We start from the raw sequence: 14,660 nt of genomic DNA on the forward strand, positions 1-14,660 counted from the left end.
TGAGGAATCATGATCGGACGGTCAGTGGCTGAGGGTTGCCTTTTTTTAACAGTTGTGATTAAAAGTGTCTTATTTTGCTATTTTTTATTATGTGAATTTATCTATTGTTGTGAGGGTAGAATTGGATTTGCAAACATATGAATACATGACTAATAAACAATGCCTAATAAATTTGTGTGATATAAAATTAGAAATGGAAAACCTTGTTTTTAGTGTAAAATCATTAATATTTTATTATAGAAAAATTACATGTATATTTTTTTAAAAAATTATATTGATATTTGGTAACCGACACAGATACGTGGGTGGTAATAATTGGTAGCTTCAGCTATATATACATACTAGTCACTAGCTCGTGCGATGCACAGGAGAATTAAAGAAATGAATGGCGTCTGTGTCTATTTAATTATCAATCATATATCTGTTATAGCAAATAAGGTGATTTATAAATTTCAACCAGTTTGTTTTGTAACACCTTTTTTTTTTTTTTTTTTTTTTGAGATACCAAATAGAATGACTTTTTTTTCAGAAGTAAAAAACCATGTTCAAAGGTAAAGACCTGGGCACACAGCTCAGGCTAGTTTGTTAGCCATACAAATTATGAAGAAAAAACATACAAGGCTTCCCTTTAAACTAACAAAACAACGAAGACCCTTCTGCACCATAATCATGTTTGCTTGAGTGGCCGAGAGCATCTGATATGTCACCAGCAATGCTAGAGCTACATCCAAAATGACTTTAGGTTGTGTCTGAACTTTCTCAAAGTATACTTTGTTTCTTGCATTCCAAATTGCCCAAGTCGTTGTGGCCCACAGTTCCAGCTCCTTCTTTGTTTTGTAACACCTAATTTACTATAATTAGTAAAAATCTTAACTTAAGAAGATTAATAGAAAGTAGGAACACATTGATATCAATTTAGTTATTAAAAAAAAAGTCTCAAATGATGGCAATTATAAAACAACATTCTTCTCAATGAGTTTATAATCAGACATATCTATCGTAGAAGCAAGCATATATGATGTCTTAAATAAAATTGATAGCCTTCTTCGTGGACATATAATGCCCCAGATTTTTGGGTTTTACATGTTGCCAAAAAAAAAAACATTCTTAAGGTATATTACAGAGACAAATCATTATGATCTTTTGCTATTCTTAAAAAAATTTGTAATCTTTAGAATTCTTTTTATTTTAGTAAAGCAGGCAGAAGAGAAAGAGAAATCCTCGGATTTAACGATGGAGATGAGAAAAGTTTAAAAAAAAAAATCATAGAAGAAGAAGAAGAAGAAGAAGAAGAAGAAGGAGTACTGTAATATCATACGAGAATTCGGCTGTCAAAACAATCCACAGGCTGCGAAAGAGGGTGAGAATGGCCACTAGTGATCTCCCAATACATCTAGTGTTAGAAATATTGCATCTCTTTCCGCAAATTTCTTTGTACCCCACTCGTTTTCTTTTTTGTATTTTCTTATCGACAACAGCTCCGCCGACACAACTAATGCCTCACATTAAACTTGTAAGAAATTACAATTAACAGTAACAGTTAACAATTATAACAACCACTTCTCTCTCTCTCTCTCTCTCTCTCTCTCTCTCTCTCTCTCTCTCTCTCTCAAACAGAGATATACAGTGAGTATACCGTTAACTCTGAGTTCTCTCTAGTTGCTAATCGACAGTGAAGGTTTCCTCATCCACCAGGTAATGTTAAAAAAAAAAAATTATATTGATAATTGGTAACCGACACGGATACGTCGGTGGTAATAGTCGGTGGCTTTGGCTATATATACATATAACATGCAAGAGGATGACAATCTCTTAAAAAAATTGTAATCTTTAGAATTCTTTTTATTTTAGTAAAGTAGGCAGAAGAGAAAGAGAAATCCTTCGATTTAACGATGGAGATGAGAAAAGTAAAAAAACATCATAGAAGAAGAAGAAGAAGAAGGAGGAGTAGTTTATTCTCATACGAGAATTCGGATGTCAAAACAATTCACAAGCCGCAAAAGAAGATGAGGACGGCCACTGATGATCTCCCAATAGATCTAGTGTTAAAAATATTGCATCTCTTTTCACAACTTTCTTTGTACCCCACTCGTTCTCTTTTCTGTATTTTCTTATCGACAATAGCTCCGTCGACACAACTAATACCTCACATTAAACTTGTAAGAAATTACAATTAACAGTAACAGTTAACAAATATAACAACCACTTCTCTCTCTCTCTCTCTCTCTCTCTCTCTCTCTCTCTCAAACAGAGATATATAGTGAGTATACAATTAACTCTGAGTTCTCTCTAGTCACTAATTGACGATGAAGGTTTCCTCATCCACTAGGTAATGTTAAAAAAAAAAAATTATATTGATGATTGGTAACTAACACGGATACATCGATGGTAATAGTCGGTGGCTTTGGCTATATATACATATAAACATATAAGAGGATGACAATCTCTTAAAAAACAAATTGTAATCTTTAGAATTCTTTTTATTTTAGTAAAGCAAGTAGAAGAGAAAGAGAAATCCTCCGATTTAATGATGGAGATGAGAAAAGTAAAAAAAACATCATAGAAGAAGAAGAAAAAGAAGAAGGAGTAGTTTAATCTCATACGAGAATTCGGCTGTCAGAACAATTCACAAGCCGCAAAAGAAGATGAGGACGACCACTGATGATCTCCCAATAGATTGAGTGTTAGAAATATTGCATCGGCTAGACCAGAAATCCCCGACGGCATGCAAGTCTGTGTCAAAGGAATGGTGCTTCGTTATCACTAATCCTTTTTTCCCTTGATGCTTTGTTAACAATTGGTAAATTCATATTTTATTTCCAAATATTCAATTGGTAGATTCAAAATTCAAGCACGAGTGGGACAAACCTGTCATCTCATCAGTGTCACTATCATTATAACGATTAAAAAACTGAAACCCCAAAAGCGACTGAGATATTCATTCCTCTCTCTCTCTCTCTCTCTCTCTCTCACTCACAAACAGAGCTATACAGTGAGTGAGAGAGAGAAAAATTATATCCATTTTTTCTTTTTAAAATCTAAAAATTTAACAAAATTTCTTCAGTTTAGTGCTGCCACTTGGCACAACCACGACATCTAAGCCCAACTTTAATTTAAATGAAAAAAAAAAAAAGAAGGATTAGATGAAGATGAAGATTTTGGATTGTAATCAAATTAAGAAGAAATAAATGAAGAAAAGAACTTGGTTTGTAATTAAATTAAGATTTTTATCAACTTAGAAATTTTAGAAGAAGAAGATAAGAAAAAAAAAATTATATCCATTTAGTAGACTTAGAGTTTTAGTTTAACTCAATTTCTCTTGGATTCAACTTAATGAGGTGTGAAAAATAATCACGTTAACTCAATTAAATATCACTTTTTTTTTTTTTTTTTTTATTATTATTTTTTTTTTACGTGTAGCAATAGGTGTAGTAATTTAAATGAAAAAAAAAAAAGAAAAAAAAGAAGAAGAATTAGATGAAGATGAAGATTTTGGATTGTAATAAAATTAAGAAGAAATAAATGAAGAAAAGAATTTGGTTTGTAATTAAATAAAAATTTTTATTAACTTAGAAATTTTAGAAGAAGAAGATAAGAAAAAAAAAATTATATCCATTTTTTCTTTTTAAAATCTAAAAATTTAACAAAATTTCTTCAGTTTGGTGCTGCCACTTGGTACAATCACGACATCTAAGCCCAATTTTTATTATATATAATATATGATATATAATATAATACAATAATATGATTTTTATTTTGAAAAATGTTATTCATCTAGACCAACTTTCACGTGGAATTGTTTTCTAAGCAGAGGCAACTTTACAAGCCACCCATATAACCAGTCCTTCTGTCTCTCACACACATAAACACACAGTGAGCGTGAGTGGCTCTCTGAGCTCTCCAATGGCGTCTTCTCAAAAACTGCGCGGGCACCTCAAGAACATTCGCCGCAATGAAGAAATGATAGCTGCCCTTAGAATCCACTCCAAAGCCACTCAGCTCTTCTCCACCTCTTCAAAGCGCCAAATGTCTTTCTCTCTAAATTTCACTTTCCATGAAAATACTTTCTTTGTAATAATTCATCCAAAAAACCAAAACCCATAATTTTTTTCACTTAGAAAAGAAAACCCATTTCTCAATTATTTATTTATTTATTTATTTTTTTTAAGAGTTGAAGCCAAATCAAACAATTTGAGTCCGGAGGAAGATAAGCCCGAAACCCAAACCCTAAGGTCGTTGCGTACTCAGGGAATGAGACCAGAATTCTCACACCCCAATCTCAATATAATGTCCCTTGCACACTTGGGGCCTATTAGTATGAGTGGTGCTTATAGTGGAGGCAGGTTCGATAAAGAACTAATCGAAAGAATTTCAAAGAAACCCCATGAGGAATTTGGTGATGGGAATTCCATAAAGGTTGTGTGTGAAAATGGGAGTGGTTTGGAATTGGGTTCTTTGAGTTGGAAACAGGAGTATATTAGGCAATTTGTGCCAGTGAGGAATAGGGGCATAACGAATTTAAGGTTTTTGCCTTGTAGCAATGTGACAACGATTGTGGTCAGGAACGAGATTGGGAATGTTGAGTTTTGGGATTTTAATTCCAGTGTGAATGTGGTCAGGAATTTCAATGCATCAACATTCCTTTTCAAAGGTAATGATTTGGTTTGATTGAAAGATTGGTTGTATAGTACTTAAATTTTTATCTATTGTTTGTAATTGATTGCCTAGAAGGCTAGAAATTTTAGTGTTGGCATGTCAACTAGTTGTTAAAATTATGAACCGCATGCACATTTAGTTTGCATTTGGACCTTAAATGTCTATTGATTTAGGAAATCATTGGTAGGAGTGAAAGCTCTTGGATTGCCTGACTACTAATTTGGACAGGTGGGGTCAGTTTCCCATAAGTTTTACTAGCTAGAGGTGAGTTCAAAGGACTCTACTTTATAAAGGTTCCATACGTTATCAAAAAAAAAAAAAAAAAAAAATCCTGTATGAAGCCATTGAGATACACACAAGACATGGTGGGTTGAGATTGTATTATCTTATTACAACTTTGGGGAAAATTGGCTTTTGCCCTTATTTTTTAAAATATCTAGCACATTGTCCCTGTTTTGGAACTATTAAGCACCGTGTCTCTTTTTTGAAACTCGATTTTCTAAAAATCGAGTTCTGGGTAAGTTCAATTACTTAAATTTTCAAAAACATTTAAGTGAAACTTGACATTGCTAATGTCGAGTTGCACTTAAAAATATACACAGAACTCGATTTTGAGGATATCGACTTTCACACAAAACTCAATTTTGTTAAAATCGAGATTCAAAAACAGGGACATTTTGCTAAATAATTTCAAAACGAGGACATTGTGCCAGATATTTTAAAAACTAAGGGTAAATGCCCATTTTCTCCTTACAACTTTAACATTCAACAATCTTACTATCTATCACATGGTATCCTGTGGAAGATGCTGATTTTTTTAGTAGTAACATAAGAGTTTCTGTGAGGGAATTTAGAAATGAGAGGGCCACTACTGATTTAGTAGATATCAGTGGTGTTTGCCACTATTTTTTTTGCTTATGCAAAACTATGGATTGGTTAGATGTGAATTGGAGTAGCAGAACCATTTCTTTATAAGATATGTACACAAATAGGCAATAGGTGAATTACAAGGCATTAATGATTTTATCTTTTTAATGTGAGCTTTAGTCTTTGTTGTACTTGCAATGTATATGTTTTTTGTCATAGACCAATGCACATTGATATGAGCAATAGGCTAATGTTAGAATGAATATCACTTATATAAGTTAATTACCAACATTTGTTGAAGCTGATATAGGCATCCCCCAACCACCCTCCTGAAATTGTCATGCATTGGCATGTCATTGTTTTTTACCTTTATTGAATATTGGTAACATTTCTGCTGAGGATTCTGCATGCTTGAGAAGACTTAATGTGGTTTTACCTGCTCTAGGTACAATGCGATTAGCATAAGTTGGACAGTAATTGTGTTATGATGTCATTATAGGTATGGCCAATTATTGTGGACAAATGAATATAATACCTTGCAATTATTTCAATAAGATTGACATTAATTAAACGTATCTTTTTGGTGAGAGCAGAGCAATATGGGGTTGGGGTGATTCATACATTTTCATCGGCAATAGGAAGAGAGGAGTTGATGTTATCTCCTCAACTAAAAAGAGAACAATATTAACTAGCCCGAGTATGCCAGCGATTCTAGGCAGGTTTGATGCACACCCTTACAAAGTTGGCATGCTTGCAGGAGCCACATGTTGGGGCCGTGTTTATATATGGAAATTGGGCTAGGAACCTCAGTTTCTTTCAGCACCACACTTTTCATACTTCATGTTACCTGTTAGTGAAACATGACTGTTGTTGTATCTTGAAGTTATGCAGTTCAATGTCTTGCAAATTTACAAAAAGCTATTTTTGGTAGATAGAGTGACTAGAAATGTTGACTAGGATTCTTTCTTAAAAAAAAAAAAAAAAAAAGGAGCTGCCTACTCTGATATTCCTTATGCAATAGTCTTTCGCTTGTGGCTATATTGGGCTTTTTTTTTTTTTTTTTTTTTTTTTTTTTTTTTTTTGTGCCGAGTATTCAATCTTTGTAAAATATATTACTAAAAAACATTTACCCGAAATTATTTAGTTATATAGCCTTGCTTGAGTTTCAAGCAAATGAGCCCTAATATGGACCTTTTGATATGACATTTTTTAACTGAAAAATTCCCCATGCATCAAACATAAAATAGCTTTGTCTCACCTCTCTCCATTTTAAGGTTTTTTTTTTTTTTTTTTTTTTTTAATTTTTTTTATGGAACTAAAGTTTACTAAATTTGAGTTTCACGTGAGATATTTAATTTTAAAATGCCACATCATATTACATGGACCACGTGAACTCCCGTTTGCTTAAAACTCAAGTTCACTAAACTTGATCTTTACTCAAAATTTAGCAAAATCGTGTTTCAAAAGAGGTTATATAACTAAATAACTTCAGGTAGAGGCTTTTTAGTAATATTATTATTTTTTGGTGTGCAAAAAGTGAATATTTGGTACAAAAAGCCTACTATATTGACAAGTTGAAGTTTGCACTCAATCCACTAACTTGACAAATCTAACTTAACCCAACCCAAAGTCTCGGGTTGGTATTTTATGGGTTCGATGCATTGGGCATATATATATCTTTTGAAACTTCTTTTAAGTGAGGTTTTAGTTGGCAAAATTTTCAACCCAAAATATTAAATGTTTAAAACAAAATCAAATTTATTAGTTTGATTTATTTTTGAAAAAAAAAATGGAATATTATGTCCTGTTGTATACATTATAAAAAATTATTAAATAATAGATTTAAATAGTTTAAAGAATTTTTTTTTAAAATTTTTTTAATTTTTTATGATCTCAAATCAATGATTCAATTCAACCCAACCCAATCCTTACAAGTTAGGTTGGGTTGGTTTTAAGAGTTATCATGGGTTGGGGTAGAAATTTATACCCAAAGAAGTTTGATTGAAATGAAAATAACCACAACCCAACTCTTGCACACTTTTAATAACAAGTATCTTTGGTAAATGGCCTAATAAGCAAATGAGAATTATAACTGGATAATTCATTTCTCAAAAAAAAAAAAAAAAACCCTTAGCTTTGCTTGACCTGTCTTTGCCCCACTCTGCCCCTAAGAGGTCACGGCACGGGGACAGGTTTTGCTTGTCCTGCCTGTCCCGACTCAATGTGTATATACATATTTTATTTAATATATATTAAAAATTTCCTTTATATTTCATCTTTATCTCATCGGTCTCATTTAGATTAGTAAAATATATCCAACTAGCCCTAAACTTGCACCACCCCTCGCGTTTTCTCTGTCCCGAAGAGGAGAACGGAGCGGAGATGGGGCACCCCTAATCCGACCTTAACCCATCCTATTGTCGTCCCTAATGTAAAGATCTCCCTAATATCAATTTGCCCTTTTTGTTTCTTATTTATGGATCCAAATTATGTACCTCCTATTTTAAACATGGATTGCATTGCTGTAGTGACTCCTCGGCTTATTCATAGTAGTACTATTATCAATGATTAATATTCTCCTTATTTACCAAAATAAATAATAAAAAAATTGGGTGCCTCCACCCAAGATCTCATATTTAAACACATTTATGAGAACTCATTCAAATTCTAGGGACACAAATCTTATCCACATTGCAGATGCCAGCCACCTCTTACTTGCCAATGCTTATTTATTTAACAACTTTTTTGTAAGAACCTATAAGCATTTTTGAAATATGTAAAAAAGATTGAAAACAAAAAAAGAGAAAACCATACATTACCTTCTTTTATGAATTCTCCACACTAAATGTGCCATAATTGCACGAAAAAACATCTTGCAATATTATTTTTATATCATAGGATGCTAAAAACAACATTCAAAGACATGATGATTTATTTAGAAAATGATTTCTACCCATTCAAATTATCTAATTTCTTTCAATTTTTATTCATACGTGACTGACTTGAGATATGGATAAAAAGTAAAACCTAAAATAAATTATATAAACACACAAAATCAACTAATGCTACACTCAAAATTGACTAGAACTTGGAGGGGATTTCGCCTCGATTCATGACATATGAAAGCTAGAGTGGAAAAAAAAAAAAAAAAGAAGGTGATGTAACCTGCTAGATTTTTTTGCATTGGGATTTTTTTTTTTTTTTTTTTTGAGAATAAGGTAAGTCAATTTTATTTCGGCAAATCAGACTGGAAAACATCATCCAAATCCTGTGGTAGTTCTTCTAACCACACATCAGTATCAGCAATTAAAACTGCTCTTCTTGCTAGGGAGTGGGCTAAATTATTACCCCCCCTACTAACATGACAGAAACTACAAGCTTGCAAATAAAGACTAGCTATTTTAATATCTTCTATAATGTGGCCCCACTGAGTCCTACACTGTTTTGGACTATTGATGGCTTCAATTACCTTTAGTGAGTCACCCTCCATTACCACTCGTGTGAGACTTATCTCCTGCGCCAAAAGGATAGCATGTCGGGCAGCCATGGCTTCCACCAATTCTACAGAGCTGGGGAGCGGAATTTTCTGACTTAGAGCTGCGATTATCATTCCTTCCACATCCCTAACTACCACCCCCAGACCTGCTCTACCAGAATTCTTGAAGACGGCACCGTCGAAATTCAGCTTATAAAAACCAGCACTTGGCGGCGTCCATGGCGGTCTTGTGCGAGACACCGTAGACCGAAATGGACGATCCTGAACGTCCCAAAATTCCTGTAACAGCTCACGAGCTCGCTGCACCGTCTCCCCTACTCCCCAAACACTTTGCTTCTCCCTCAGTTTATTCCGCCTCATCCAAATGCTCCAAGCAACCATCGAAAACAGAGCAGCTATGGCTGGGCTTGCATTAGCTAAAATCGCTGAAACAAGATCGCCAAAATTTCTAAAAATCTTTGGTTGGAATGGACAGAAAGATGGCTCCGAAAGCCAGATACATTTAACCCGATCACACAGCCAAAGACAGTGAATAGTATCTTCGGTGTGTTCTTCACAGAGGCTACAAATGTTCTCAGGGAGAATGTGCCGTGTAAATAGATTGAGCTTGGTGGGTAAAGATTCATTTGAGGCTCTCCAAATAAAGTGCTTAACTTTATTTGGAACTTGCATATCCCAAATTCTATTCCAAAAGGCTTTGCAACCCCCTGTAGCGGACGGACTGGGCAGAGCAGCTTTGGAATCAGCGGCCATCAACTGATAAGCACTTTTGACAGTGTAGCTTCCATCCGTGGTGTGTGGCCATATAAGCAAGTCCTCCATCGGATAATGGCTGACAGGAATTCCTTGAATGCTCTCGGCTTCCCATGGTAAGAAATTTTGTTCAATGATCTCCTTATTCCAAACTCTTGTGTCAGGGATGAAGAGATCCTTTACTGTGATCAGAGAAGGATCAAGTTGAGGAGATACAATCTGGCCTCCCCCTGAAGACTCCAGCCAACGGTGCTTCCATATGTTGATCCCTGAACCATCTCCTATTCTTCACCGTGCTCCCTTGCATATAACCTCCCTAGCCTGTAAAATACTTTTCCAAGCAAAGGAACTTCGCGGGTTGAACTCAGCATCCAAGATACTCCCCACTGGAAAATATTTCGGCTTAAAGACTTTGTACGATAACGTGTCCTTCTCATGGTAAAGTCTCCAAACCTGTTTACCAAGAAGTGCATCATTAAATTGTCGAAGATCACGAAATCCCATACCCCCAAGAGACTTTGGAGAGCATAAAGTACTCCACTTCACCCACTGCATTCTTCTTGTATTATCTTGATTTCCCCACCAAAATTTTCGGATCATCGTCTCAATATCCTTGATTAAGCCAATTGGTAACCGAAACACACTCATCGAATAAGTGGGAATAGATTGAATAACCGCCTTTATCATGACTTCCTTTCCTGCTTGAGAGAGTAGCTTTTCCTTCCACCCTTGCATTTTTGCCCAAATCCGTTCCTTGATCTGAATGAAGCAAGCTTTTTTTTGTCTCCCCACAAATGACGGCAAGCCCAAGTATTTCTCATAGTGCTTGATAGCTGGCACCCCTAGCAATACCTTGATTTCTTGTTGAACCTCCTCCGATGTGTTTCTGCTAAAGAAGAGGGTTGTTTTGTCCTTATTCACCAATTGGCCAGATGCACCTTCATACCAATGAAGTAGTTGCTGGATTTTTTGACATTCATTTTTGTTGGCCCTGCAAAACAAAAGGCAATCATCTGCAAAGAAGAGATGAGTAATCTTTGGCCCTTGGCGACATAGAGATAAACCCCTTATCTCCCCATTATCCGCTGCTTTGTGAAGAAGAGCATTTAGACCTTCCGCACAAAACAAGAAGAGAAAGGGGGAAAGGGGGTCACCTTGCCTCAACCCTCTGGATGGTTGTATAAACCCTCTTGGTTCACCATTTAAGAGTATGGAATAAGTCACTGTAGAAACACACTGCATAATCATAGCCACCCATGAATCCTGAAACCCCATCTTTAACATGATTTTTTCTAGAAAACTCCACTCCATTCTATCATAGGCCTTGCTCATATCTAATTTCAAAGCCATAGAACCTTCCCTTCCCGAGCTTTGAGTTTTCATATAATGCAAGGATTCAAAGGCAATCAAGATGTTATCTGTAATAAGTCTATCAGCAATGAAAGCACTTTGAGCTTCTGAAACTATAGAATTCAGAAAGGGTTTTAATCGATTAGCAATAACTTTACTAATAATTTTATAAATCACGTTGCATAAACTGATGGGTCTAAATTCCGAAACCAATTCAGGATTATTAACTTTTGGAATCAAAGTAATGAAAGTGTGATTGATGGATTTGAGGAGAGTACCAGAATTTAGGCAAGATAGCACTGCTTCTGTAACATCTGGGCCAATGTGCTGCCAAAAGGACTGGTAAAATAGGGGTGGCATTCCATCAGGTCCAGGTGCCTTCAAAGGAGCCATTTGTTTGATAGCAATATCAACTTCCTCCATACTATATGGTTTCACCAATTCTGCATTCATATCTACTGTGACTACCCTTTTAACCCCTTCAAGGACTCGGTCAAGATCATGGAAATGTGATTGAGTAAACAATCTGGTATAGTACTCCACAAAGATTGCCGAAACCACTTCCTCATCTCTCTGCCAAACTCCTTCACTATCTTTGATACCCTTAATAAAATTTTTCCTCTTCCTTTGAGTAGCCACCCCTGAAAATATCTTGTATTTTTGTCACCCTTTGCCACCCACTGTGTTCTTGCTCTCTGCCTCCACATTTTGCTTTCTCTGTCCAGCAAGACATTAAGTTCCCTTCACAACTGAACAACCATCCCATAACTCCCACCCTTGGCTGCTTCCTCTTCAGCTTTCCACAGCCTCTCCTTTTTATTAGCAATCTGTTTCTTGACGTTACCAAAATGATCTTTACTCCAAGACCTAAGCATCTTTTTACACCTCTTGAGTTCTTTGGACACTTTAAACATGGGGTTGCCTTCTTGTGAAATCTCCCAAGCTCTTAGAACCGTATCACTACAGCCCTTATCTGCTAGCCACATTTCTTCAAAACGAAAGGGACGCCGAAACCACCTTTGTGACTCACTGTTAGGATCAAAAACCAGTTTAATGGGACGATGATCAGAGAAAAAACAATGAAGATGGCGGACTTGAGCTGCTGGGAATTTGGCTAGCCAGTCATAGTTGGCCACCCCCCTATCTAAACGTTCCCAAATCAGGTGACCGTGTCTCCTACTGTGCCACGTAAATTCTGGTCCTGTGAAGCCAAGATCCACAAAGCCGCAAACATCCAACACATCACGGAAAGATTGCATCAGTGCATGCGGCCTGATTCTACCACCTCTCTTCTCCTCCGACTGTAGAATTTCGTTAAAGTCTCCCATACAGCACCACGGTAAGTGCGGTTTTGATCGTAACATCCTTAACATACTCCATGCTTCCTCCCTATAATGAGTGTTGGGTTCACCATAGAATCCGGTGAAACGCCAAGGTTCCGGACTTGTTCCATTCACCACTGCGTCTATATGGTACTTAGAGAAGCTGTCTACCCATACCGAAATATTCGATTTCCATAAAAGAGCCAAACCACCGCCCCTACCCGGACTAGGAACAGTGAACAAGCTTGCATATTTGATCTTACACCGTAACTTTTCTAACCGTTTTCTTCTAGACCAGGTTTCCGACAAGAAAACAATTAGGGGATCTTGTGCTCGAATGATGGTTTCAAGCTCATCCTCTGCCAGTGGGTTCCCAAGCCCACGGCAGTTCCAAGCAAGGCAACTCATTGCTCTCGGCAGGGCTGTCCCGCAGCCTCCACCGTTTGCTGTTGTGTTGTGTCAAAGGAACAGAGCTTCTTCTTCAAAACCCCGACTTCCATTTCATCCTCCTCGTCACGTACTGCTCTTTTTCTCTGCATGGGTGTATTCTGGACTTCTGCATAAGGCCGGTCACTAACTAATCTCTTCCACCCACGAGCCTTAAAATCATTTCCTTGTGGGCTTTTTACTGGGAGCATATCTTCATCTTCACTTAAAGCACGGCCCTTTTTTCCCAGCATGGTTGATGTTTTCTGGGCCTCAGCTTGGCCCAAAAAGGATGTATGTCCATTTGACTTAAGGTCCACCCCAGAATTATCATATTTTGAAATGGCTTCGTCAATCCCGCGTAACGTCTCCTGAAAATCCGTTACTCCGCAAGAATCACGTTCTGCATTAAATTCTGTACCTGGGATAACGGTAACGGAATTTGCGCCGGTTTCCTTGTTTGTAGGAAACGGTCCACAGGTCTCCTCCTTCTGCCGGCGGTTCCGGTCGTTCACAGGGCTGTTTCCATTCCCACTCTGGCGTCCTAAATCTTCCACTACCTCTCCGATCGTCCCCTGGTCCGATCCACCATGCTTAAGGTTCACCTCATCTTCGCCACCCACTCAGATTGCCGAGCATTTTTTTGTGTTGAACAGCGGGGCACGGAGCCACGCACCGAATTGTCTGTCGCTTTCAGTAAGTGACCCGTTGCTCCTAACCCATAGCTCATAGTCTTTGTCACTGTGAGAAAGTTTTCCGCACCAGTAGCACATTATCGGCAGCCGCTAGTACTTGAAGCGTATCCAGCCAATCTCTCCATCCTCTCTACGGAGTTTTCATCCTCGGCACAGAGGCTTTGAAGTATTAACCCGTACTTTAATTCGCATGAACGTGCTACCATCTTGATTGCCCCAGTCCCGAATACCCGGTTGCACTTCCCCACAGACCTTACCGATCTCAGCAGCCGCTTCTGGATTCATATCGCAGACTAGGATGTCGTGGATTTGAACCTAGAAAGCCGTTCGGTCAAACACTAAGTCCTTCAACGCACCATTTTTCTCCAACCTGCACAGAGAAACTAGATACTTGTCATAACTCCAAGGATCACCTAGCAATACCCTGTCCGCATCTGTTTTGTCCGAAAATACAAAGAGAACTACGTGATTGCCCATATCTTTGACTTCAAAACCCTTCTTCGTTAACCATAGTTGTTTAAAGGTTCGCGCAATGGCTTCCATATTGAGTACACGTCGTGTGTGAAACTTGGCCGCTATAACCTTTCCTCTGAGTGCTTCTACTGGCTTACCACTGTACTCACTGTCCTCCTCTTCTGTTAATGAGAGATTTTTCCACATCACTGAGAGATCTTCCATTTTTGATACTATTGCAAAACAAAATCAAGAAAACAACCGTCTCACAACGTTTGAAAAACACAAAGCGTGGAGAACTGTAAAGCCTAGAGATAGGCACGACCTTCTACTGAGCGGCTAGGGTTTTTTTGACCCTAGACTTACTACAGAGAAACTTCGTCAAAAATGTTATGTCCACAATATTTTCACAACAAATTCTAAGTGGTAAGTTTTTTTTTTTTTGAGAGAGTTTCAAACTTATGGCGTCCGCTCCTGATGATAGCTCTTTATCATCAGACCAAGACACCAATCAGTTTTTGGTGTAGGCGGGAATTGAACCCCAGATCTCTTATACAACCATTAGAGCTACTTGAAGCCCAATTACTCTAAAATGGACTGAAGGTGACCAAAATTGACTGAGTGGACCAAATTGGGCTGAAG

At 37.2% G+C, this 14,660-nt stretch overlaps 1 protein-coding gene across 1 annotated transcript; it reads right to left on the bottom strand.

The window, feature by feature from the left end:
- Positions 1-11,865: 11,865 nt before the first annotated feature.
- On the bottom strand, positions 11,866-12,852 carry LOC126727724 (uncharacterized). The gene has a single exon (XM_050433646.1). The coding sequence runs from the start codon at positions 12,850-12,852 to the stop codon at positions 11,866-11,868; it is 987 nt and encodes a 328-aa protein (XP_050289603.1).
- Positions 12,853-14,660: the final 1,808 nt, after the last annotated feature.

The sequence above is a fragment of the Quercus robur genome, chromosome 5, assembly GCF_932294415.1.
Source record: "Quercus robur chromosome 5, dhQueRobu3.1, whole genome shotgun sequence".
In the NCBI taxonomy this organism is placed as follows: domain Eukaryota; kingdom Viridiplantae; phylum Streptophyta; class Magnoliopsida; order Fagales; family Fagaceae; genus Quercus; species Quercus robur.